General features: G+C 39.6%; 1 protein-coding gene across 1 annotated transcript in view; it reads right to left on the reverse strand.

Annotated features, from left to right (window-relative positions):
- Positions 1-783: 783 nt before the first annotated feature.
- LOC148695766 (uncharacterized) overlaps positions 784-23,816 on the reverse strand; it is a 76,683-nt gene continuing 53,650 nt past the window's right edge. The window contains exons 2-5 of the mRNA XM_088697392.1: positions 14,279-14,875; positions 13,655-14,014; positions 1,234-1,417; positions 784-827 (exon numbers count right to left, since the gene is read on the reverse strand). Coding sequence (XP_088553518.1) covers positions 784-827; positions 1,234-1,417; positions 13,655-14,014; positions 14,279-14,875 — 1,185 coding nt within the window. The remainder of the gene's footprint in view (positions 828-1,233; positions 1,418-13,654; positions 14,015-14,278; positions 14,876-23,816) is intronic.

A 23,816-nucleotide genomic window follows, 5' to 3' on the forward strand; every position in this document is an offset into this window, starting at 1 on the left:
TCCAATCAGGGGGATCAATGATTGGTGCCGTGGTCAACAACTCCTTGAGTTGATTGAAGGAAGCCGCACACTCCTTGGTGAATTCAAATGCCACTTCTTTTTGTAGGAGACGGCAAAGAGGTTGTGCCACTTTTGAGAAGTCTTTGATAAACCTACGATAGAATCCTGCATGGCCAAGAAAAGAACGAACCTCTCTAACCGAAGTTGGAGAGGGTAAGTGACGTACAAGATCTATTTTAGATTTGTCTACTTCAATGCCGTTTTCAGAGATGATGTGACCTAAAACTATGCCTTGTTTAACCATGAAATGACACTTTTCCCAATTAAGAACAAGGTTAGTTTCAACACAACGTTTTAGAATCAAACTCAGATTATGCAAGCAACCATCAAAAGAATCACCAAAGACACTAAAATCATCCATAAAAACTTCAATGATTTTCTCAACATAATCAGAAAATATACTCATCATCCATCTTTGAAATGTAGCAGGTGCATTACATAAACCAAAAGGCATGCGACGATATGCAAATGTACCAAACGGGCATGTGAAAGTGGTTTTTTCTTGGTCCTCGGGTGCTATGACAATTTGATTATAACCAGAGTAACCATCAAGAAAACAATAGAAAACATAACCCGCCAACCTTTCGAGCATTTGGTCAATGAACGGCAATGGGAAATGGTCCTTCCTTGTGGTGGCGTTTAGCTTCCTGTAGTCGATGCACACCCTCCAACCAGTTTGAATACGCGTAGGAACAAGCTCATTCTCCGCATTTTCAACCACAGTCACTCCAGATTTCTTTGGAACGCATTGCACGGGCGAAACCCACCTACTATCAGAAATAGGATAAATCACTCCACAATCAAGTAATTTGATTACCTCTTTCTTCACTACTTCCATCATCGGAGGGTTGAGACGACGTTGAGCCTCTCGAGATGTTTTGGACCCCTCCTCTAGAAGTATGCGATGCATGCACATAGTAGGGCTAATTCCCTTTATGTCGGCCAAAGTCCATCCAATTGCCGTTTTGTACTCTTTAAGCACTCGCACCAATTTGATCTCCTCTTGTGCCGTGAGTGAGGATGAGATGATGACGGGCAATGTCTCATCTTCTCCCAAGAAAACGTACTTCAAATGACTAGGCAACGGCTTGAGTTCAAGTGTAGGTGGCTGCACAACTGAGGGAAGCATTTTATTAGTCGAAACTGAACTTAAAATAGAGTCCAAAAACTTACCTGAATGTGATGGCAATGACTCGAGGGCAGACACCATCTCAATCATATCTTCAATAGGGGGCACGGCCAAGGATTCCCCATGCATGCCGTGGGGTTCCTTGGTGGTTATTTCAATGTTTTGCATGTCCCTCCCTTGTGCAATGACCAATTCAAGTGCATCGTCCTTCAAATTGTATAAATAGTCCTGCGCCAAAGAGTCAATTATATCAATAGCAAAACATGAATGATTCTCACTAGGGTACTTCATAGAATCAGAAAGATTGAAATTAATAACTTCCCCATCAAATTCCATGGTCAAATTGCCATTAAATACGTCAATCTTCGTCCGAGCCGTTTTCATGAATGGCCTTCCAAGGAGGATGGGCAATGAGGGGGTATGTTCGGATTCATCCATTTCGAGCACATAGAAATCCGCCGGAAAGACTAAGTGATTGACCTGCACTAACACATCTTCCAAAACTCACTTTGGATAGGCATTAGATCTATCGGCCAATTGGATAATAACACCATCATTTTTCAATGCTCCTAGATTCATAGATGCATAAATTGAATATGGCATGACATTTATAGAAGCACCTAAGTCTAGCATGGTACATTCAAAACGAGTGTTACCTATGACACAAGGAATGGTAAAACTACCCGGATCTTTGCATTTGGGGGGTAGTTTGCGTTGCAAGATGGCGGAGACATTTTCACCCACCTTTACCACCTCTTTGGTCGACATCCTCTTCCTAGTGGTGCAAAGCTCCAATAGAGAGATCAAACAGATTTTGGAGAAGATCGTTGGGCCAAATAGAAAAGATTGGAGCTTGCGTTTGGATGATGCTCTTTGGGCATATAGAACAACATACAAAACTCCCCTTGGTATGTCTCCTTTTTGTATTGTTTATGGTAAACCATGTCATATCCCTGTGGAATTAGAACATAGAGCTCATTGGGCTATCAAAACATTCAATTTGAATGTGGACCAAGCTGGAATTCATAGGAAGCTGAAGGGAAATCTATGAGATTCATGTGGGATTTCTAGTGACTAGCATGCATATACAATTCAAAATTTATATACGAAAGCAACGGAAGCATGTCATACATTTTATCAAAGCTATAGTTATGCAAATCCCCTTCAAGATGCATAGGTTTATATAAGATGCATCAAAACAAAATTTAGAAGAAGAACAAACTAGAGGTTTAGTTTTATACCTCTTGATCTAGATCTTAGACCAAGGATGGACCACCTTCAAGATCTTTGCTCCTCAAACTCCTTGAGCCTAGCCTCCCTCCTTGCTTCCTCCACTTTGTAAAGTAAGTGCTCCTAGGTTCTCTTCAAGTTTCCAAAGATATGAAAACCTCTAAAGATCCTCACCCACTTTGTAATGAGAAAGATGAAGGAATAACCAAAAGGGTGTATAGATGATTAGTTAAATCACCCCCTTGGTGGCCGGCCCTTTGTGTTCAAGAGAGAGAGCTTTTCTTTTCTCTTTTGTTGTTTTTAGAACACATAAAACCCTTATGAACTTTGTGTTATAAAGTTCCTTTTATAGACAAAAGAAACAAGTCAACATTTTGACCTATCTCTCCCTTGGTGGCCGGCCATATGTGTTTGGTTTGGGCTTTGGGCTTTTAATTATTTCAAGTCATCGAATGCTTGAATAAAAGCCTAATGGGTTTTGGCCCAATGGGCCTAATTAAACCCGAACGTTTCTTTAAGCCCAAAACGATCTTTATCGCTTTTATGATTTCTTTAGATTTTCTAAATTAATCAAAACACTTAATTAATCCAATTAATTATTTCCTTCATCCATTAGTTACTCACTACAAGAGTGTATTGGTGAACAATCTTTTAGGTTCTAATTAGCAAGGCAGTGAGGTGATTGGAACCAATCCAATTGATTATCCAATCACTTAGTGAATTAAAACTTACTTTTAATTCACCTTCCTTTTGATGACTACATTTAATCATCTAGAAGAACTCACAAGCCATGAGTGACATCTAACCATATATCATGGCTACCCAAGCTAATGTAGAAGTTATTCGAAGAACCTATTCAGTTGGAATTACAATGTAATTCGATCCTTCTCTAAAACAATACTCTCAATCACATTACTAGGGTATGGATTTATAATGTCAAACCCCTAATGTGATTATTCCTTCTTATATGATTCATTTGAGACGTATAGGAACGCTTTCCTTTATTACGCTCGATACTTCGGCCGAAGATTCCCGAATCATATCTTAGAGTATTCATCCTCTCTTATCGAGGATTAGAGATTCCTTGTTGCGCATTCACTTGCCTTCATGGCTAAGTGGCTTAACCCCAACGATGCCTTGGACACTCGCGAACGGAATGACTTAACATAATCAAAGATTAAGTACTTAACCACAAGACAACGATGATGCCTCGGGTCAAAGGATTACTTACATTATGCCAACCATTAGAGTTACTTGCTTGACATGTGAGTAGACCTCCATGCAAGTACTCTCGTTCGATTGTGTTCAGTGAACTCATTCCCTTAATGAGCACCTACATACTTGTCTTAGTGTCACTACACGAATGGGATGAGACTTTCCATCCTTCCAATTGAAACGGACATAGTATATACCGGTCTATGGATTGTCAGTATTCCTCCGACAATCCTATGACCAGGAACCTTTTTGGACATGATGGTTATGAGAAGAAGGTCTCTGTAATCTAACATCATTAGGTTACTTCTTCCATCGATCCATTGTCCATGGATTCACTATTTAGGACATATTTCGTTTATTGAGATAGTCCTAATTAGTATCTTTGCCTTCCGATGTATAAGAATCATCTATACATCAATTCATTGTCCTGAAAGGTTTCTTCCAAAGATTGACTTTCAGGGCATATTTCCAACAGAAGCTTCAATTATGTGAACTTGATGAAATACGACATGAAGCTTATGAGAATGCTAATGCGATATTTATACGCACACAAACTAAACCCTATTTGTGACAATTGTAGTAATGATGTAAGTAGGGATCGTTCTAACCGGGGATTAACTAGGGATGCTAAACACTTGACTCAAATAAATAAAACTAACTTTTAAAACACTAAGACAAACTAAAAGACTCAAAACAAGTTCAAAAGACTCCAAATACTTAAAAACATAAAATAAGACAAATCAAATGATTAAGACTTAACAAAATAGGGGGGGATTGTGGTTGGACGAGATTAAATTAAACGGAAAGATTATAATTTAAAACAGATAGTAAAGATGAATGTGATGAAAATATGGATGATGGAATAGCTAAGGGGTTCTTCTCCACACATGTTACACTTGCATACAAAATTGATTTTCGGTTGGTCTTTCGATAAATTATGAAACTCAATGCTCCAAGTTAATTAGGTCCGCTTAAATTAACTTTCAGATTTCCCTAGATTCGTTGGATTGAATGGAATACGCATTACAACCAAATTATTCTTAATCAAAGTCCCTAACTATGGAATACGCATGATAGAGACATTCAACAAAGATCATTAAGTTCAATGAAAATTATAAGTGTTGACGAGGCATTCGTTACTATGGAATACGCATGAAACTTATGCCAAGAATTCGTTTAACGCGATTGTTTATAAGCAACCTCCACTACTTGTGAATATAAGTTCATAACGATTAGGTGAAACTCACTTATATTCTAGCGTCATATTCATGCATGAAAATTAAGCTTGCAATCTCAACGAACATACATAAATAAGTTATCAATCAAACAGTTAAACGAATTGAATCCACAACTTATGAAATTCCAACCAAAAGTAATCAATTCATATTGTAAGCATAAACATGTATTTTGAATCACCCCCTAGCTAAAGGGGGGTTTAGTTCCTCATAACTTTGAAATCAAAGAAGCCCCTAAACATTCCAACAACTCAAACTTGAATTGTATGAACGTTTAGGCACTCTTCTCTTCCATTCTCATACGTACAAAACAAAGAGAATTCAATTTAAACTTTGAAATCAAAGAAACACCTAAACATTCCAACAACTCAAACTTGAATTGTATGAACGTTTAGGCACTCTTTTCTTCCTCGTTGTTGTAGCATTAAGGTCTAAGGTGAGCTTTGGGGATTATGTGAAGTGTTTTGGAGGGATGGGAAGTGGTTGGATAGTGGCTGCAATGGAGGATAAAAACTGCACAGATTGGAAGGATATGCACGGCAATGGATGTGTATTTGTGTGGTGTGTTGTGTTGTGAATGAGATGAGATCCTCCTTGAATGAATGAATGCAAGGGTATTTATAGGAGTAATGGAGGGAACATAACAGCTAGGAGGTGGGTGGAAATGTGGCTGCATGTTTGGTGAATGATTATGAGTGAATGCATGTGACTTGTGGCTGCAAAGAGAAGGAGAAAAGCTGGAATTGCATGTGGAGTGTGCTGAAATGAGAATAGGCCACGGCATGGAGTGTTGGATTAATTGAATTGTGCTGCAATGATGAAGAATGCATGTGGAATGGATGCAATGATGAAGAATGAAAGTTGGAAAGCTGCAGCAATGTGTGTGGATGCTGGAAATGATGGAAAGGCACGGCAAAGAGTTGTTTTGGGGTTTAAATGGTGCTGTTTTGTATGCCAAGGAATGCGTGATGAATGATGAAGTTTTGCATGTGCTTAATGATTAAAGGGTGAGAGGATGCAGCTGCAATAATGTAGAATGAAAGCTGGAAGTTTGAATGGGGAATGCACATGCAAACAGCTAGGAAAAGTTGTGGATTAGATTAGAAATGTCAAGGTTATGCACGGCAAAGGGTGAATGGGAAGAGAAATGGGAGTGCATGTGGTTTTATGGTTGAATGATTAAAGGGACATAAATGCATGTGGCTTGTTTGTGGTGAGTTGGAATTAGGGGGAAATGCATGTGAATTGATGGAAAGGGATTGGGAATGCACGGCACAAAGGATGGAAAAAAGGGTTGAGTTTGAATGTGTAAAGTGTGTGTGAATGCATGTGAAGATGCTAATAAATAATGCATGTAGGGTTAGGAAATAAAATCATAACTTAAAGGGGGATGATTAAAGGGTGTTGAAAGGTTTTGCATGGCTTTGAAGTGATTGTGGATTGGGCTAGAGTTTAAGTACATGAAATGGACCCAAATTGCTCATCCTTGCATGGCAAGGAATGGTGTTTGTGTTAAGCCCATGGCAAGGTGTTATGTGATTGGGTTAGGGCGATTGTTTTGTGTCCTCAAGTGCATACAAGGCCTTCAATTTCATCCAACACTTGGGCTCCAAGCATAATCTATCCATCCTTAGCCCAATAGTGCTCCAAAAAGCCCCAAAACGCTCCACAATGCAACCTTTCGTCAAACACGTCCTATTATCCTGAAAACACACAAAAGAAGCATAAAGGACTAAAATAACTAAAGAAACATAACGTAAATGTACGAGAACAAGCCATTTAAGTCGCATGAATATGCTCCTATCAAATACCCCCACACTTAGCTTTTGCTAGTCCTCGAGCAAAACAAAACAAAAGAAACCAAAAACAAAACAAAACGAACAAAACACAACCTACACCTTCCAACAATTGTCTCAAGGATTTCCAATGCGCATGACAAGTTAAAAATCATTAGTCCCATAGATTTTAATCATCTTCACACTTAAATACATTCTTCATCATAGTCACCACATATTATTTCACAATTAAGCATTTAAAACCATGTTTTGAATGTAGTAACATGCCTTAGAGAATTTGCTCAAATCCTTACAAGATATGCACTCATTTTTCACACAGATTTTCTGACTACACACCCTACACTAGCTATATGTGAGAAGATTGATGTAAATATGAATTCTAACACTCACATATGTTATATTAAAGAAAGCATTTTCTGGATTTACGACAATGACATGAATATGATCTCATGAATGGAATGCTACTACTTAGAATGAGAACCAGTGATTCCATAAGCTCATATCAATTCCAAACTCCACATATTGAATACATAACATCAAGATAGAAGTTGAGGGTTGTAACGGGGCTAAGGGTAATGTTTTAACAAAGAAAGGTAAAGTGAAACACAGGTAATAGGAAGCGAAGTAATGAAATTGACACTTAAACTCACTTTTAATGGCAGAAATCAACTTTTAAACACAAGGGAAGATTCATGCAACAACTAGGGTCAAATTCACTCTTTTGGACCCTAGTTTCAATAACCAATGCTTGTGAGATCATTCTCACTTATTTTTCAACTCTTTTTTTTTTCTTTCTTTTCAACAATTTTTTTCTTTATTTCATTCTTTGGCCGTGCCCTATTATCTTCCCCCACACTTATTTTCTACAGTATATTGATCAAAAGGAGTTCATTCTAAGTCATGCTTCACTATCCTTTAAGAACAAGGGGTTAACAAAGAAAATAAGCTTGAAAAGGCTAAAAAGGGGTAATCCTACAATACATGTGAAAAGGGATAGGCTTTTTGGCTTTGGCTTGACTAACAACTTCATCTTATTGTATGTTATGCAATCAATATCATGCTTTGAATGAAACGGATATAAGTTCTAGCATTTAGTTCTATCATGATACAATTGCATTCTAAGTAGTAACCAAGCAAGGAATAATGAGATCATGCAAGGAATAAAGAATCACAGAAAATAACTCTCCAAAGAAAGTAATGGCTCGAATCTCACAGGGATGTAGCGTTTGTTTGAGTTCCTTCCTTCAAGCATGTTACAAAAACGAATTTTTCTTTTATGATTGCATGTGAAGTCATACATTATAACCATAACCAAGCATATACCAAGAGTAAATCAAACTTTTTTCTATGTTTATAACTCTTTTTAACCGTCATGCAATTACAAACCAAATCCTTATCATTGTGTTGGAAGGTACCCTAAGACATAAACACACAAAAACGACTCAAAACACTCTTTTTAGGCTTTTCAAAACATTTTTTTTTTTTTTTCAAATTTTTATGTGATTTTCGGAGTTATAAAACAAAACACTCTAAAACACTCTAAAACAATTTAAAAACACCTTAAAATAGCAAGGAACAACATTTGAAGTTATGTGGGTGATAAAATCCCACGAATTTGCATTAAATATACTTAGTTACCCCCCCACACTTAAATCAAACATTGTCCTCAATGTTTTAAGCATAGATTCACACAAAACATAAGTAAACACACAAACAACAACTAAACATACTAAACATGGCAGAATGTAATTAACAAAGAGAAGAGTTTAGGGACGCAAATCTGGTTATGGAGTGTAAATTCCCTCTTCTCTTTGTTGATTGCATTGAGGCTTGATCTTGATGATTCCACAGGCTTACTCTCGAACTGGTTTCCGCCCATCATTGATTTTCCTTTGTGCTACTGGGCTGGAGGATTCTTTTGGTCTTCCCCGAAGGTCTGAGCTTACCCCTTTGGTCTGTTTCTTTGTTCAATCTTTCCAATTCGTAATGAAAAGGGTTGGAGGATAACTCAGCCTATGTTTGTCTCCACATGCTTCAATGTATCATTTTCACTTGCCTTACTCGCTCCCCTTTGCAGAAGTGGTCCCTTCTCCGGAAGTGTATCAACCGTTGAAGATGACTACTCGAGAGCAACGCTAGGTAAGCAATCAGGAATAGATTCCAGGCAGTTGGCTCCAGAACGGAAGACTGACTCCAAGTGCCGGCTGATTGCTTCTTTTACTTTGCCATGCGAGTAAGAACAAGGACAAAGAAAAAGACAGGGAAAGAGCATGATATGAGATACTTTTGCTTTTGACCTTGATGATATGAGATACCTTTGCTTTTGAAGAAGCGGTGAATGAATCAGCACATGTATTTGTTGTGCTGTTTCCTCCTGGGTCATCTGTACTCCAGACATCTGGTATCATCTTTGGGGAAGAAGAAAGAATTGAGTATTTCGAAAGGCTTTGCTGGGAGTGCGCCCTCAGAGGTGAGGGAGAGTTGGGCATTTTCTTCAGGTTTGCCCTGCCATAAAAGACGAAGGTCGACATATATAGAGATAATAGCAAGTGGTGGTACTTTAGTATTTTTTACCTTTGTCGACAAACGTTTTGATCCCGCAACTCCGGCTTTTTGAAATAGTGGCGCCTCTTCGATCTTTGAATACGCCTCTTCGATTTCTGAGCAGGCGCCCCTTCGATTTCTGAACGACACGTGGTAGTGCAGATGCGGCTCCTTTTGACAAAGCTGCACGCGTCTTCTGAAAAGCAGAGAAAGCGTCGCCGAACTTTGCGCTTGTCGGCTAAAGATGTGTAGTTGCGATGATGGCGTCCACGTGTTTTCAGCTTTGTCAGAAATCTTTTGACAAAGTTGAACGCGTTTTCTGAAAAGCCGAGGGAGCGTCGCCTAACTTACGCCGGAAAATCCGGCTCTTTGAATCAGTGGACGCGTCGCCTTGGCTTCTTATAGAGGTATCGATCACCGCCAACATACACACTCTGAAGATTTCCCATTCTTGAACATCGTCTCCGACCCTTTGAAATTTTAACTTCATCCTCCCCTTCTCTTTGAACACTTTTAAAAATGGCAAACTCATCGAACCTTAGCTTGGAATTGAGCCTTAGGAGTGATACGGGCGCGCCGCGTCAAGGTAACGTATGGCGCCCTTCTTTCTTATCTTCTAACGGTCTTCTTACAGGTGAAGACTCCGTGATGCAGGACGCCACAACAGCTACAATAGTAGCTAGGAACCTCCTCACTCCAAAAGATAGTAGGCTGCTGTCAGGACGGTCCGATGAGTTGGCCGTTCAAGAGTCCCTCGCACTTAGTGTTCAGTGTGCGAGTTCTGTGTCCAACATGGGCCAACGCCTGCTTGCCCGCTCCCGTCAGGTGGAATCATTGATGGCAGAGGTGGAAAGTCTCAAGCAGGAGATCCAGCAGCTTAAGTACGAGAATAGAAGTTTGCATGTGCTTGCAAATAACTATTCGGCGGGCATGAAGAGGAAGCTTGATGAGCTGCAAGAATCTGAAGGTCGGATTCAAAGTGACCGTCAAAAGCTTGCTACTTATCTCCAGATGCACCTTTTTCCTGGGTCATCCAGCGCTTGGCCAAGTATTGAGGCCTGGAATGCTCTAGCTCCGATGCCTTCTGCTCCGATGTCTTCTGCCCCTATGCCTCCCGCTTCTATGCCTTCTGCTTCGACGCCTCGTAGTGGGGCTTCAAGTAAACGCCCTTTGTGAAGGCTCCATCTTTCTTTGTTTAGCAGTGCCTATCGATAAATCAAACATTTTCTCAATGTTACAATCATAGACTCACACAATTAATAAACAAACAACAATAAATAAACAACCTAACAAGGCAGAAACGAAATAGCAACAAAGAGAAGAGTTTTTTTTTTTTTTTTAGGAATCTGGAATTGGAGTGCTTTCAAAGTCTTCCTTTGTTGAATGCATGGGTTGCCTTCCAAGTAGCGCTTGCTTTTACGTCTTGCAGCCGGACGGTACCTCCGTTTAAGCTTGACTAGGTTCCACGGCATGGAGGGGTACCTCCTCCACGACATGCTCCTCAAACATCTCGTAATAGGGCTTCAATCGATGCCCATTCACTTTGAATTCTTGCTGCGTCCTTGAACTTTTGATTTGCACTGCACCATGAGGGAAAACATTAGTGACAATAAAAGGACCAACCCATTTGGAACGCAACTTACCCGGAAACAACCGAAGGCGAGAATTGAACAACAACACTTTCTGCCCAATAGAGAACGTCTTGGCACGAATCATCTTGTCATGAAATGCCTTTGTTTTCTCCTTGTAAATCAGGGCATTCTCATATGCTTCATTTCGGATTTCATCAAGCTCACATAATTGAAGCTTCCTATGTAAACCTGCGGCATCAAGGTCCATATTGAACGTTTTGACGGCCCAATGTGCACGATGCTCTAGTTCGACGGGAAGATGGCATGGCTTCCCATAGATGAGCCGAAAAGGTGACATCCCAATGGGGGTTTTGTAGGCAGTGCGATACGCCCACAATGCATCGTTTAAGCGCAAACTCCAATCCTTCCTTGTAGGCCCCACGGTCTTCTCAAGAATCTGCTTGATTTCCCTATTCGAAACCTCGGCTTGCCCGCTCGTTTGAGGATGATAAGGTGTGGCCACCTTATGTGTGACATTGTATTTCTTGAGCAACGCCTCGATGGTTCGATTACAAAAATGGGAACCTCCATCACTGATTAGCACTCATGGCATTCCAAACCTTGCAAAAATGTTAGTTTTCACAAAATCTGCAACCACTCGAGAATCATTAGTTCGGGTGGCTTTTGCTTCCACCCATTTCGACACATAGTCCACAGCAAGCAATATATAAATAAACCCATGTGACGAAGGAAAGGGACCCATAAAATCAATACCCCAAACATCAAAGATTTCAACACTAAAAATGGGGGTTTGTGGCATTTGCTGTTTAGGACCAATATTGCCCGTTCTTTGGCATCTATCACAAGACATGCAAAATGTTCTAGCATCCCTAAAGATGGTAGGCCAATAGAAACCACATTCTAACACCTTAAGTGCTGTTCTTTGAGTGCCAAAGTGTCCCCCACAAGCATAAGTGTGACAAAAGGTTAGAATAGCATTAAACTCAGAATCGTGCACACACCTACGTATAACTTGGTCAGGGCAATATTTCCATAAATACGGGTCATCCCACACATAAAACTGTGCCTCTTTCTTCAATTTATCACATTGGTGTTTAAGTAATTCACTAGGAACATGTTTAGACACCAAATAATTCACCAAATCAGCATACCACGGTTCACTTACCTTGACGGACATCAGTTGCTCATCTGGGAATGTCTCTATGATAGGCACGGCATCCTCCTCATGCACCATACGGCTTAAGTGGTCAGCCACCACGTTTTCACTTCCTTTCTTGTCCCGGATTTCGATATCGAACTCTTGGAGAAGAAGCATCCAACGAATAAGTCGTGGTTTGGCCTCCTTCTTGGTGAACAAATACTTCAATGCTGCATGGTCAGTATAAATAATAACTTTAGTACCAAGCAAATAAGAACGAAATTTATCTAAAGCAAATACAACAGCAAGAAGTTCTTTTTCAGTGGTAGAATAATTCAATTGTGCATCATTTAAAGTCCGAGAGGCATAATAGATAACATGCGGCCTCTTTTCCTTCCTTTGCCCCAAAACAGCTCCTAATGCATAATCGGAAGCATCGCACATAAGCTCAAAAGGAAGGCTCCAATCCGGTGGAACTATGATAGGGGCCGAAGTTAGTGTTTCTTTGAGGTGATTGAACGCCTTCTCACACTCCTCGTTGAAGTCAAACGCCACATCTTTCTGGAGGAGACGGCAAAGAGGGTTTGAGATTTTGGAGAAGTCCTTGATAAATCGCCTATAAAATCCTGCATGACCAAGAAACAAACGAACCTCTCGAACCGAAGTAGGAGAGGGTAAGTAGCGTATAAGATCTATTTTCGATTTATCCACTTCAATTCCTCTTTCTGAAACAATATGCCTTGTCTAACCATAAAGTGACATTTTTCCCAATTAAGCACAAGGTTAGTTTCTACACATCGTTTCAAAATCATTGTGAGATTTTCCAAACAACCATCAAATGAATCACCAAACACACTGAAATCATCCATAAATACCTCAATAATCTTTTCCACAAAATCTGAAAAGATACTTACCATACACCTTTGAAACGTGGCCGGAGCATTGCATAAACCAAAAGGCATGCGACGATAAGCAAAAGTACCAAAGGGGCATGTGAAAGTTGTCTTTTCTTGGTCATCTGGCGCTATGACAATCTGATTATATCCAGAATAACCATCAAGGAAACAATAAAAAGAATGACTGGCTAACCTTTCAAGCATTTGATCAATGAACGGCAAAGGGAAGTGGTCCTTCCTTGTGGTGGCGTTGAGCTTCCTATAATCAATGCACACTCGCCAACCTGTTTGGATACGGGTTGGCACAAGCTCATTCTCAGCATTCTTCACCACTGTCACTCCGGACTTCTTTGGAACACATTGCACCGGTGACACCCAACGACTATCAGAGATCGGATAAATCACTCCACAATCAAGAAGTTTGATAATCTCCTTTTTCACAACTTCCATCATTGGAGGGTTGAGACGGCACTGAGCCTCTCGAGTTGGTTTAGCCCCCTCCTCTAGAAGTATGCGATGCAGGCACGTAGTCGGGCTAATTCCCCTAATATCGGCCAAAGTCCATCCAATGGCCGTCTTGTGCTCTTTCAACACTCGGATCAACTTCTCCTCCTCTATGGCCGTGAGTGATGAGGAGACAATGACGGGCAATGTCTCGTTGTCTCCCAAGAAGACGTACTTTAAATGATTGGGCAACGGTTTAAGCTCAAGTACGGGTGCCTGAATCACTGAGGGTAACAACTTATTAGTGGAAACTGAAATTGAAATTGGGTTGGAAGGCTTACTAAAGTGTTGTGGCAATGACTCAAGTGCAGCGACCATCTCGGCCTCATCTTCACTTCTAGGCACGGCAAAACCAGATTTTTGCCCAATTCCTTGTGCAATTGTTGTTTCAAGTGTATCCCTCTCCAAAGAATCGAGAAATTCCTGCGCCAAATCATCAATTATATCAATAGAAAAACAAGAATGATCGTCCTTAGGAAATTTAATACTTTCAGAAAGATTGAAATCAATGACTTCCCCATCAAATTCCATTGTTAAAGAGCCTTTAAACACGTCTATCTTAGTTCGGGCCGTCTTTATGAATGGCCTCCCAAGAAGAATCGGCAAGGATGGAGCATGGGTGGTTTCCTCCATTTCAAGGACATAGAAATCCGCCGGGAAGATCAAATTATTCACCTGCACTAAGACATCTTCCAATACGCCCTTTGGATAGGCATTAGATCTATCGGCCAACTGAATAATCACACCATCATTTTTCAATTCACCAAGGTTCATTGAAGCATAAATAGAGTATGGCATGACGTTAATTGAAGCTCCTAAGTCTAACATAGCATGTTCGAACTTAGTTTGACCAATAATACAAGGGATTGTAAAGCTACCTGGATCTTTGCACTTTGGTGGTAACTTTCTTTGTAAAATAGCGGAAACGTTCTCACTTACCCTTACTATCTCTTTATGTGACGCCCTCTTCCTTGTAGTGCACAATTCCTTCAAGAACTTAGCGTATTTGGGCACTTGCTTTATGGCATCTAGGAGCGGGATATTGACCTGAACTTTCCTAAACGTCTCAAGAATGTCCTTCTCATGCTCCTCCTTCTTTGTTTGCCTAAACCTGCCAGGAAAGGGCACGTTTAGTGGAATAGAACTTGACAAAGTCGAATTTGGACTTACCTTAGGCGTGTTGGACGATTTTGGCACAACAGGGGATTGCGGCAAAGTTTCTTTCACCCTTGCCGTGGCCTTCTTTGCTTGTTCCTCCTCTTCTTGCAGCAACATGTCCTCTTCTTGACTTGTTTTGGATGGCCTTGAGGTGGTTCCGACTTCCTTACCACTTCTCAACATGATGGCCTTGGCAGATTCGAATCCTCCTTTCGGAGTCACCTGCGTTGAACTTGGTAACTTGCCTTGTTCTCTATTAAATTGCCCCATGAATTCAGCCATTTGTCCCAGTTGTCTCTTCAACTCCTTCACCTCTTGAGCTTGATTCTGCACCTCATTGGCGTAATTGGGAATGTCATTTGTTTGTTTTTCTTGCCCCTGCGCCAATGTAGTTAGCAATTGAATAACTTGAGAATTATCAAAAGACGAACCTGAGTTGTTTTGGGATGATGGTGGTTGGTTGGATTGGTATGGTCGCGGGAATCCAGGTGGGTTTTGTTGAAATCCCCTTTGTGGTGCAGATTGTTGGGCAGGTTGTTGTGCATCTCTCCATCTGAAATTTGGGTGGTCTCTCCAACCTGGATTATATGTGTTAGAATATGGATCGTTCCTCGGTTGGTTTTGATTCCCATAGCCTATGGCATTGGCAGATTCCCATCCCCCATTCTCTATTAATTGAGGGCATGTCTCGGATGGATGCCCTTGCATTGTACACACGCCACACACTTGGTTTTCTTGTGATTTTGACCCCTTGACAACCTGAGACACGAGAGAAGTAAGATTAGCCAATTGTGACTGAATATCAGAAATTGCACTTACCTCATTCACACTTTGTTGTCGTGGCCCTTCTCTTTGTCCAACACCTTCATATTGTTGTGCATTTAGAGCACGGTTTGCAATTAGGGTCTTGGCTGCCATAGGTGTTTTGTCCACCAATGCACCTCCCGCCGAAGCATCGAGCATTTGCCTTTCAATGGGAAGAAGGCCCTCATAGAAGTATTGAAGGAGAAGCTCCTCCTTCATTTGATGTTGAGGACATGGCTCGTAGTATGCCGGAAAAGATTCTCCTTGACTTTGTTGGATTCCGCTAATTTTCTTCCTCAAGAGAATGACTTTTGAAGTAGGGAAGAACTTCTCCAAAAAGGCTCTCTTCATGCTCTCCCAAGAAGTAACGGTCCCGGGTGCCAATTCATAAAGCCAATCCTTAGCCTTTTCCACAAGAGAGAATGGAAAAGCCTTCATCATCAGAATGTTCCCATCGACATTTATGGGTGTCATGCTCGAACAAACAACCTCGAACTCCTTGAGATGCTTGTTGGGATCTTCCATGGAAAGCCCATGGTACTTCAGAATGTGGTGCAACAAGCTTGACTTCAATTCGAATTCATCGGTCTTGTCTTGGGCAGCCGCGGGGTATTGAATGCAAAGAGGGGCTGCATTGGCCAAACCTGAGGCAGAAAGCTCTTTAATGGTTCGATTATCCACGGCCATGGTTGGTACTTCCTCTTTAACCCAATTCGTGGCTTCCTCTTCTACTTCAGGTTCGGGACTAGGAGGATTAGACTCTTGCAATTTCTTGTTCCTTCTCAAAGTCCTCTCGAAATCACCGTCAAAGTCGGAGATTTGCTCACGAACAGGTTGTGAGCTACGGGTCATAAACTAGTACCTACACACAAAAGTAAACAAGATAAGTAACCAACTTAATAGACTTGGCACAAGTAAGAAAACAAGTTGCCACACACGGCACAAAAACACATACACACGGTGCAAAAAAAAAAAAACAAAATTAAAACAAAACAGAAACTAAACAATTTAAACAAGACTAAAGACAAAGGATTAGCAACTTTGCTAATCCCCGGCAACGGCGCCAAAATTTGATGCGATATTTATACGCACACAAACTAAACCCTATTTGTGACAATTGTAGTAATGATGTAAGTAGGGATCCTTCTAACCGGGGATTAACTAGGGATGCTAAACACTTGACTCAAATAAATAAAACTAACTTTTAAAACACTAAGACAAACTAAAAGACTCAAAACAAGTTCAAAAGACTCCAAATACTTAAAAACATAAAATAAGACAAATCAAATGATTAAGACTTAACAAAATAGGGGGGGGGATTGTGGTTGGACGAGATTAAATTAAACGGAAAGATTATAATTTAAAACAGATAGTAAAGATGAATGTGATGAAAATATGGATGATGGAATAGCTAAGGGGTTCTTCTCCACACATGTTACACTTGCATACAAGATTGATTTTCGGTTGGTCTTTCGATAAATTATGAAACTCAATGCTCCAAGTTAATTAGGTCCGCTTAAATTAACTTTCAGATTTCCCTAGATTCGTTGGATTGAATGGAATACGCATTACAACCAAATTATTCTTAATCAAAGTCCCTAACTATGGAATACGCATGATAGAGACATTCAACAAAGATCATTAAGTTCAATGAAAATTATAAGTGTTGACGAGGCATTCGTTACTATGGAATACGCATGAAACTTATGCCAAGAATTCGTTTAACGCGATTGTTTATAAGCAACCTCCACTACTTGTGAATATAAGTTCATAACGATTAGGTGAAACTCACTTATATTCTAGCGTCATATTCATGCATGAAAATTAAGCTTGCAATCTCAACGAACATACATAAATAAGTTATCAATCAAACAGTTAAACGAATTGAATCCACAACTTATGAAATTCCAACCAAAAGTAATCAATTCATATTGTAAGCATAAACATGTATTTTGAATCACCCCCTAGCTAAAGGGGGGTTTAGTTCCTCATAACTTTGAAATCAAAGAAGCCCCTAAACATTCCAACAACTCAAACTTGAATTGTATGAACGTTTAGGCACTCTTCTCTTCCATTCTCATACGTACAAAACAAAGAGAATTCAATTTAAACTTTGAAATCAAAGAAACACCTAAACATTCCAACAACTCAAACTTGAATTGTATGAACGTTTAGGCACTCTTTTCTTCCTCGTTGTTGTAGCATTAAGGTCTAAGGTGAGCTTTGGGGATTATGTGAAGTGTTTTGGAGGGATGGGAAGTGGTTGGATAGTGGCTGCAATGGAGGATAAAAACTGCACAGATTGGAAGGATATGGACGGCAATGGATGTGTATTTGTGTGGTGTGTTGTGTTGTGAATGAGATGAGATCCTCCTTGAATGAATGAATGCAAGGGTATTTATAGGAGTAATGGAGGGAACATAACAGCTAGGAGGTGGGTGGAAATGTGGCTGCATGTTTGGTGAATGATTATGAGTGAATGCATGTGACTTGTGGCTGCAAAGAGAAGGAGAAAAGCTGGAATTGCATGTGGAGTGTGCTGAAATGAGAATAGGCCACGGCATGGAGTGTTGGATTAATTGAATTGTGCTGCAATGATGAAGAATGCATGTGGAATGGATGCAATGATGAAGAATGAAAGTTGGAAAGCTGCAGCAATGTGTGTGGATGCTGGAAATGATGGAAAGGCACGGCAAAGAGTTGTTTTGGGGTTTAAATGGTGCTGTTTTGTATGCCAAGGAATGCGTGATGAATGATGAAGTTTTGCATGTGCTTAATGATTAAAGGGTGAGAGGATGCAGCTGCAATAATGTAGAATGAAAGCTGGAAGTTTGAATGGGGAATGCACATGCAAACAGCTAGGAAAAGTTGTGGATTAGATTAGAAATGTCAAGGTTATGCACGGCAAAGGGTGAATGGGAAGAGAAATGGGAGTGCATGTGGTTTTATGGTTGAATGATTAAAGGGACATAAATGCATGTGGCTTGTTTGTGGTGAGTTGGAATTAGGGGGAAATGCATGTGAATTGATGGAAAGGGATTGGGAATGCACGGCACAAAGGATGGAAAAAAGGGTTGAGTTTGAATGTGTAAAGTGTGTGTGAATGCATGTGAAGATGCTAATAAATAATGCATGTAGGGTTAGGAAATAAAATCATAACTTAAAGGGGGATGATTAAAGGGTGTTGAAAGGTTTTGCATGGCTTTGAAGTGATTGTGGATTGGGCTAGAGTTTAAGTACATGAAATGGACCCAAATTGCTCATCCTTGCATGGCAAGGAATGGTGTTTGTGTTAAGCCCATGGCAAGGTGTTATGTGATTGGGTTAGGGCCATTGTTTTGTGTCTTCAAGTGCATACAAGGCCTTCAATTTCATCCAACACTTGGGCTCCAAGCATAAGCTATCCATCCTTAGCCCAATAGTGCTCCAAAAAGCCCCAAAACGCTCCACAATGCAACCTTTCGTCAAACACGTCCTATTATCCTGAAAACACACAAAAGAAGCATAAAGGACTAAAATAACTAAAGAAACATAACGTAAATGTACGAGAACAAGCCATTTAAGTCGCATGAATATGCTCCTATCAAATGCTAGAATTTACAAAGAGAAGACCAAGGCATTCCATGATAAGATGATTAGAGGCAAGACTTTTACAATAGGGCAGAAAGTGTTGTTGTTCAACTCCCGTCTTCGTCTCTTCCCTGGTAAGTTACGTTCCAAGTGGGTTGGTCCTTTTGTTATTACTAATCTTTTTGTGCATGGTGCAGTCCAAATTAAGAGTTTGAGAACAGGGCAAGAATTCAAGGTGAACGGACATAGATTGAAGCCATACTATGAGAACTTTATGGAGCATGTTGTGGAAGAACTTCCCTTGCATGCCGTGGGTTCCAACTTGGAGTGAAAATGTTCTTCGTCCGGCTGTACGACGTTAAAGCAAGCGCTATGTGGGAGGCAACCCATCCATTCAACAAAGGAAGCCCTAAGAATCCCCCAAATTCCAGATTTGCGTTCCTCAAACCCTTATCTTTGTTGTTGTTTCTAATCTGCCATGTTATGTTGTTTAGTTGCTGTTTGTGTGTTTACTTGTGTTTTGTGTGCATTTATGTTTAAAACATTGAGGACAATGTTTGATTTAAGTGTGTGGGGGGGGGGGGGGTAACTAAGTATATTTGATGAAAATTCGTGGGATTTTATCACCCATAACTTCAAGTGTTGTTCCTTGCTATTTTAAAGTGTTTTTAAGCTGTTTTGGAAGTGTTTTATAACTCCGAAAATCACATAAAAATTTGAAAACCATGTTTTGAAAAGCCTAAAAAGAGTGTTGTGAGTCGTTTTTATGTGTTTGTGTCTTAGGGTACCTTCCAACACAATGATGAGGATTTGGTTTGTAATTGCATGACTGTTAAAAAAAGTTATAAACATGGAGAAAAGTTTGATTTACGCTTGGTATATGCTTGGTTATGGTTATAATGTATGACTTCACATGCAATCATAAAAGAAAAATTCGTTTTTGTAACATGCTTGAAGGAAGGAACTCATGCCCATTTCATTCGAAGCATGTTATTGATTTGCATAACACATATTCAAGAAGAAGTTGTGTAGTGACCACCACCAGAGCCAAATTGCCGTGTATCCTACTTCATTTTATGTTTAAGTTAACCCCGTTGAGCCTTGTTTAGCCTTTATTCTTTGTTAACCCACATTATCCTCACCTAGCCTAGTTTAGGACAGTCCACACCTTTGTTCTTAAAAGATGGTGAGCATGACTTAAATGAATTCCTTTTGAGTTACATTATGCAAGAAAATGAGTGTGGGGGAGGGAATGTTTGTTCTTAAGTTTATATGTATGTTTTGAGATTCAAAAGAAAAGAAAAAGTTGTGAAAAACGTATGAAAAAGCAAAACAGAAAAGAAAAGAAAGAAAGAAAGGAAAAAGAGCTTGAAAAGATGTAAGAATGAGTGATGAAGTGTTGAATGTTGAAGAAAGGGTCCAAAACACCAACTCTGGGCCTAAATTGTCTAAATTCTCCCTTTTTGTTCAAACGTTGAGTTTTCATTCAAAAGTGAATTCTAAGTTGATTCAAATGCTTTGCTCACTATTTCTTTAAGAACCTTTGTTTTCCATATCCCTTCTTTGCTAGCCAAACACCCCAAGCCCCATTACAACCCTTGACTTCAATCTTGAGTGTTATGTGTTTCAATTTGTGGAGTTTGAACTTGGTATGAGCATATGGTGTCACTGGTTCTCGCATCTAAGTAGTAGCATTCCATTCATGAGATCATATCTAAACATGCTTATTAACTCCAGAAATTGCTTTCTTTGAGATACATATATGTGAGTGTTTGTTTTCATGTTTACATCAATCTTCTCACATATAACTAGATTAGGGTGTGTAGTTAGAAAATCTGAGTGAAAATTGAGTGCATATCTTGTAAGGAATTGAGCAAATTCTCTAAGGCATGTTACTACATTCAAAACATGGTTTTAAATGCTTAATTGTGAAACTAGTATGTGGTGACTATGATTAAGAATGTACTTAAGTGGGAAGATGACTAAAATCTGTGGAGATAATGAATTTTAACATGTCATGTGCATTGGAAATCCCTGAGGTAAATGTTGGAAGGTTTAGGTTGTGTTTTGCTCGTTTTGTCTAGTTTCGTGTTCTTTGGTTTGTTTTGTTTTGCTCGAGGACTAGCAAAAGCTAAGTGTGGGGGAATTTGATAGGAGCATATTTAGGCGACTTAGTTGGCTTGTTCTTGTGCATTTACGTTGTTATTTCTTAGTTCTTTAAGTCTTTTAAGCCATTTTCGTATGTTTTCAGGTTCTAAGGGCTAAAGGAGCAAATAAGTGCATTTTGGAGCCTTTTGGAGCACTTTTGGGCTAAGGATGGATAGCTTATGCTTGGAGCCAAAGTGTTGGACGAAATTGAAGACCAAGTGAGCCTAGAATCGAAGGAAGAAGGAGGAATCAAGAATTGGAAACCAGTTTCCATTATGGGGAGTTTCTATTCTTGAAAGGTTTCCAATTGTGCAAGTTTCCAAATAATGTTGGTTGCCTAAATCACATGTTCTAGATGCCCTAGACATGTCCTAAATTGTGCCGCACCTTACCTTCCTTTTCTCTCCCAAAATCTGCAAGATTATGTCACAATCCCTTTCTTAAAAGTCTTAGCCGCACCTATACATTCCCTTTCACTCAAAATCTGCAAGTTTTGCACTTTCCCCTTCCTTTCCTCCCTTTGCCGCAAGACTTAGCCCTTTTCCCCTTATTCCTGATTTCAATTACCTATTCTAAAGGGATTTAACTTAATTCCTGATTCTTAGAATGGATTTGGGGAATTAAACACTTACTTATTTCCTATGCAAGCCTTGCCGTGCACCTCCCTTGACCTTTCCTCTTCCTTGCCGTGCAAGGGAGAGGGTTCTTTCCTATTTCATTGCATTAAAACACATTCCTTTTGTGTTTTATGCATTGCCGCAGCTTTTAGGTAGGTTCCTTTCAATTTCTGATTTGATTTCCTATTTCTAAAGGCTTTTGACTTAAATTCTGATTACCTAAATAACCTAGGGTTTTAATTCCTGAAATCCTATAATAAAACCTCCTTGTTGCAGCCACAAACGGATTCATTCATTCACCATTCACGCCAGAAATTGATCCCATCCCTCTAACACATCCATACTTCACCATTCTCCATATTTTCTGCCCAAAAACCAACCCTTGCCGTCCCCTACATCCATCAACCTAAGTCCATCATTCTACATCATCCATAACCCCCTAAACTCACAGAACCTCTTGTGCCGTAGCAAAGGAGAGGAAGAAGAGTGCTTAAAGATTCTAGCTATTCAACGTTGGATCGTTGGAGTATTTAGGTGTTCTCTTTCTTATATTTACAATGTATAAATCTGTTTTCCTTTGTTTTGTGAACATGAGGAACTAAGTGATGCGAAAATAGTTAAGCACACAAATTAACCCTCTTGTTGTCAAATTGTAGTAAGGATGCAAGTAGGGATCGTTCTGGACCGGGGATTAGGAGGGCTTGCTAAAACCTCTAAACTGACTCAAAAACATAAAAACAAAGTTAAAAACGTTCACAAAGACTCAAAGGACTCAAAACAGGTTCAAAAGACTCAAAACTGCCTAAAAACACTAAATAGGCAGTTTCTGACCTTAAACACAATTTTTGACGAAATTAAGGTTATGGTTTGATCCAAAACACTTTAAAACATAAACTAAACAGATTCTAAACCCTATAGAATAAGAAAGTAAAGGGGGGTTTTGATTTGACGAAAATTGAAATAACAAAACAAGTTGTAAAACTAGGCAGATTGTAAAACGAATTTTGAAAACAAGATGATGGATGGATTAGTTAGAGGTCCATTCTCCACGCATGACATATTTGTATATGAATCGATTCTCCAATTGCTTTTCATTAACTATGATGCTCAACACCCCAAGTTAACCGTGATGCACTAATTAACCCTCAAATTTTCCTTATGTTATTGAATTGGATAAGTGTTGACGAGGCAATTGTAACTATGAATGCATGATACTCTTGCCAAGAATTCAATTAACACGGTTGTGACTAGCAACCTTCACTACTCATGTTTATAAACTTGTGACGATTAGGTGAAACTCATTTATAAACTAGCATCGAGTTTATGCATGAAGACTAAGTATGCATCCCTAATCAACATACAAAAACAAGTTTTTAATAAACAGATAATTGAATTGCAATCACAACTTAACAAATCACAATTGGAAGAAATCAATTCATATTTCAAACGTGTTCATGGCTTCAAACTTTCCCCTAACTAATTAGGGGTTTTGCCACTCATGATTACAGCAAACTCAGAAAATAACAAAGTAAACATTGAAAACAAGAACGAAGTACACCTAAAACGCTCCAATCTGCAAGCATGAACCGTTCTAAGCTTCCTTCCTCTCCTAGTTGCTGCGACACAAGGGGTTATGGTGAGTTTTGGGGATTATGAATGATGTAGAACGATAGGTTTAAGGTTGGGATGGATGTAGGGGACGGCAAGGGTTGTTTTTGGGCAGAAAGTATGAAGAATGGTGAAGTATGGATATGTTAGAGGGAGGGGATGAATTTCTGGCGTGAATGGTAAATGAATGAATGTTTTGTGGCTGCAACAAGGAGGTTTATTAATAGGATTTCAGGAAATAAAACCCTAGGTTATTTAGGTCATCAGAAATTAAGTCAAAGACTCTAGAAATAGGAAAGAATCCTCCCCCTTGCACGGCAAGGAGGAGGAAGGGTCAAAGGAAGTGCACGGCAAGGCTTGCATGAAATAAGTAAGTGTTTAATTCCCTAAATCAATTCGAAGCATCAGGAATTAAGTTAAATCCCTTTAGAATAGGTAATTGAAATTAGGAATTAAGGGAAAAAGGCTAAGTCTTGCGGCACAAGGGAGGAAAAGAAGGGGAAAGTGCCAAACTTGCAGATTTTGGGAGAAAAGGAATGTATAGGTTCGGCTAAGGCTTTTAAGAAAGGGAT

The sequence above is a fragment of the Pyrus communis genome, chromosome 7 (assembly GCF_041283825.1).
Source record: "Pyrus communis isolate YQ-2024b chromosome 7, ASM4128382v1, whole genome shotgun sequence".
Lineage (NCBI taxonomy): Eukaryota > Viridiplantae > Streptophyta > Magnoliopsida > Rosales > Rosaceae > Pyrus > Pyrus communis.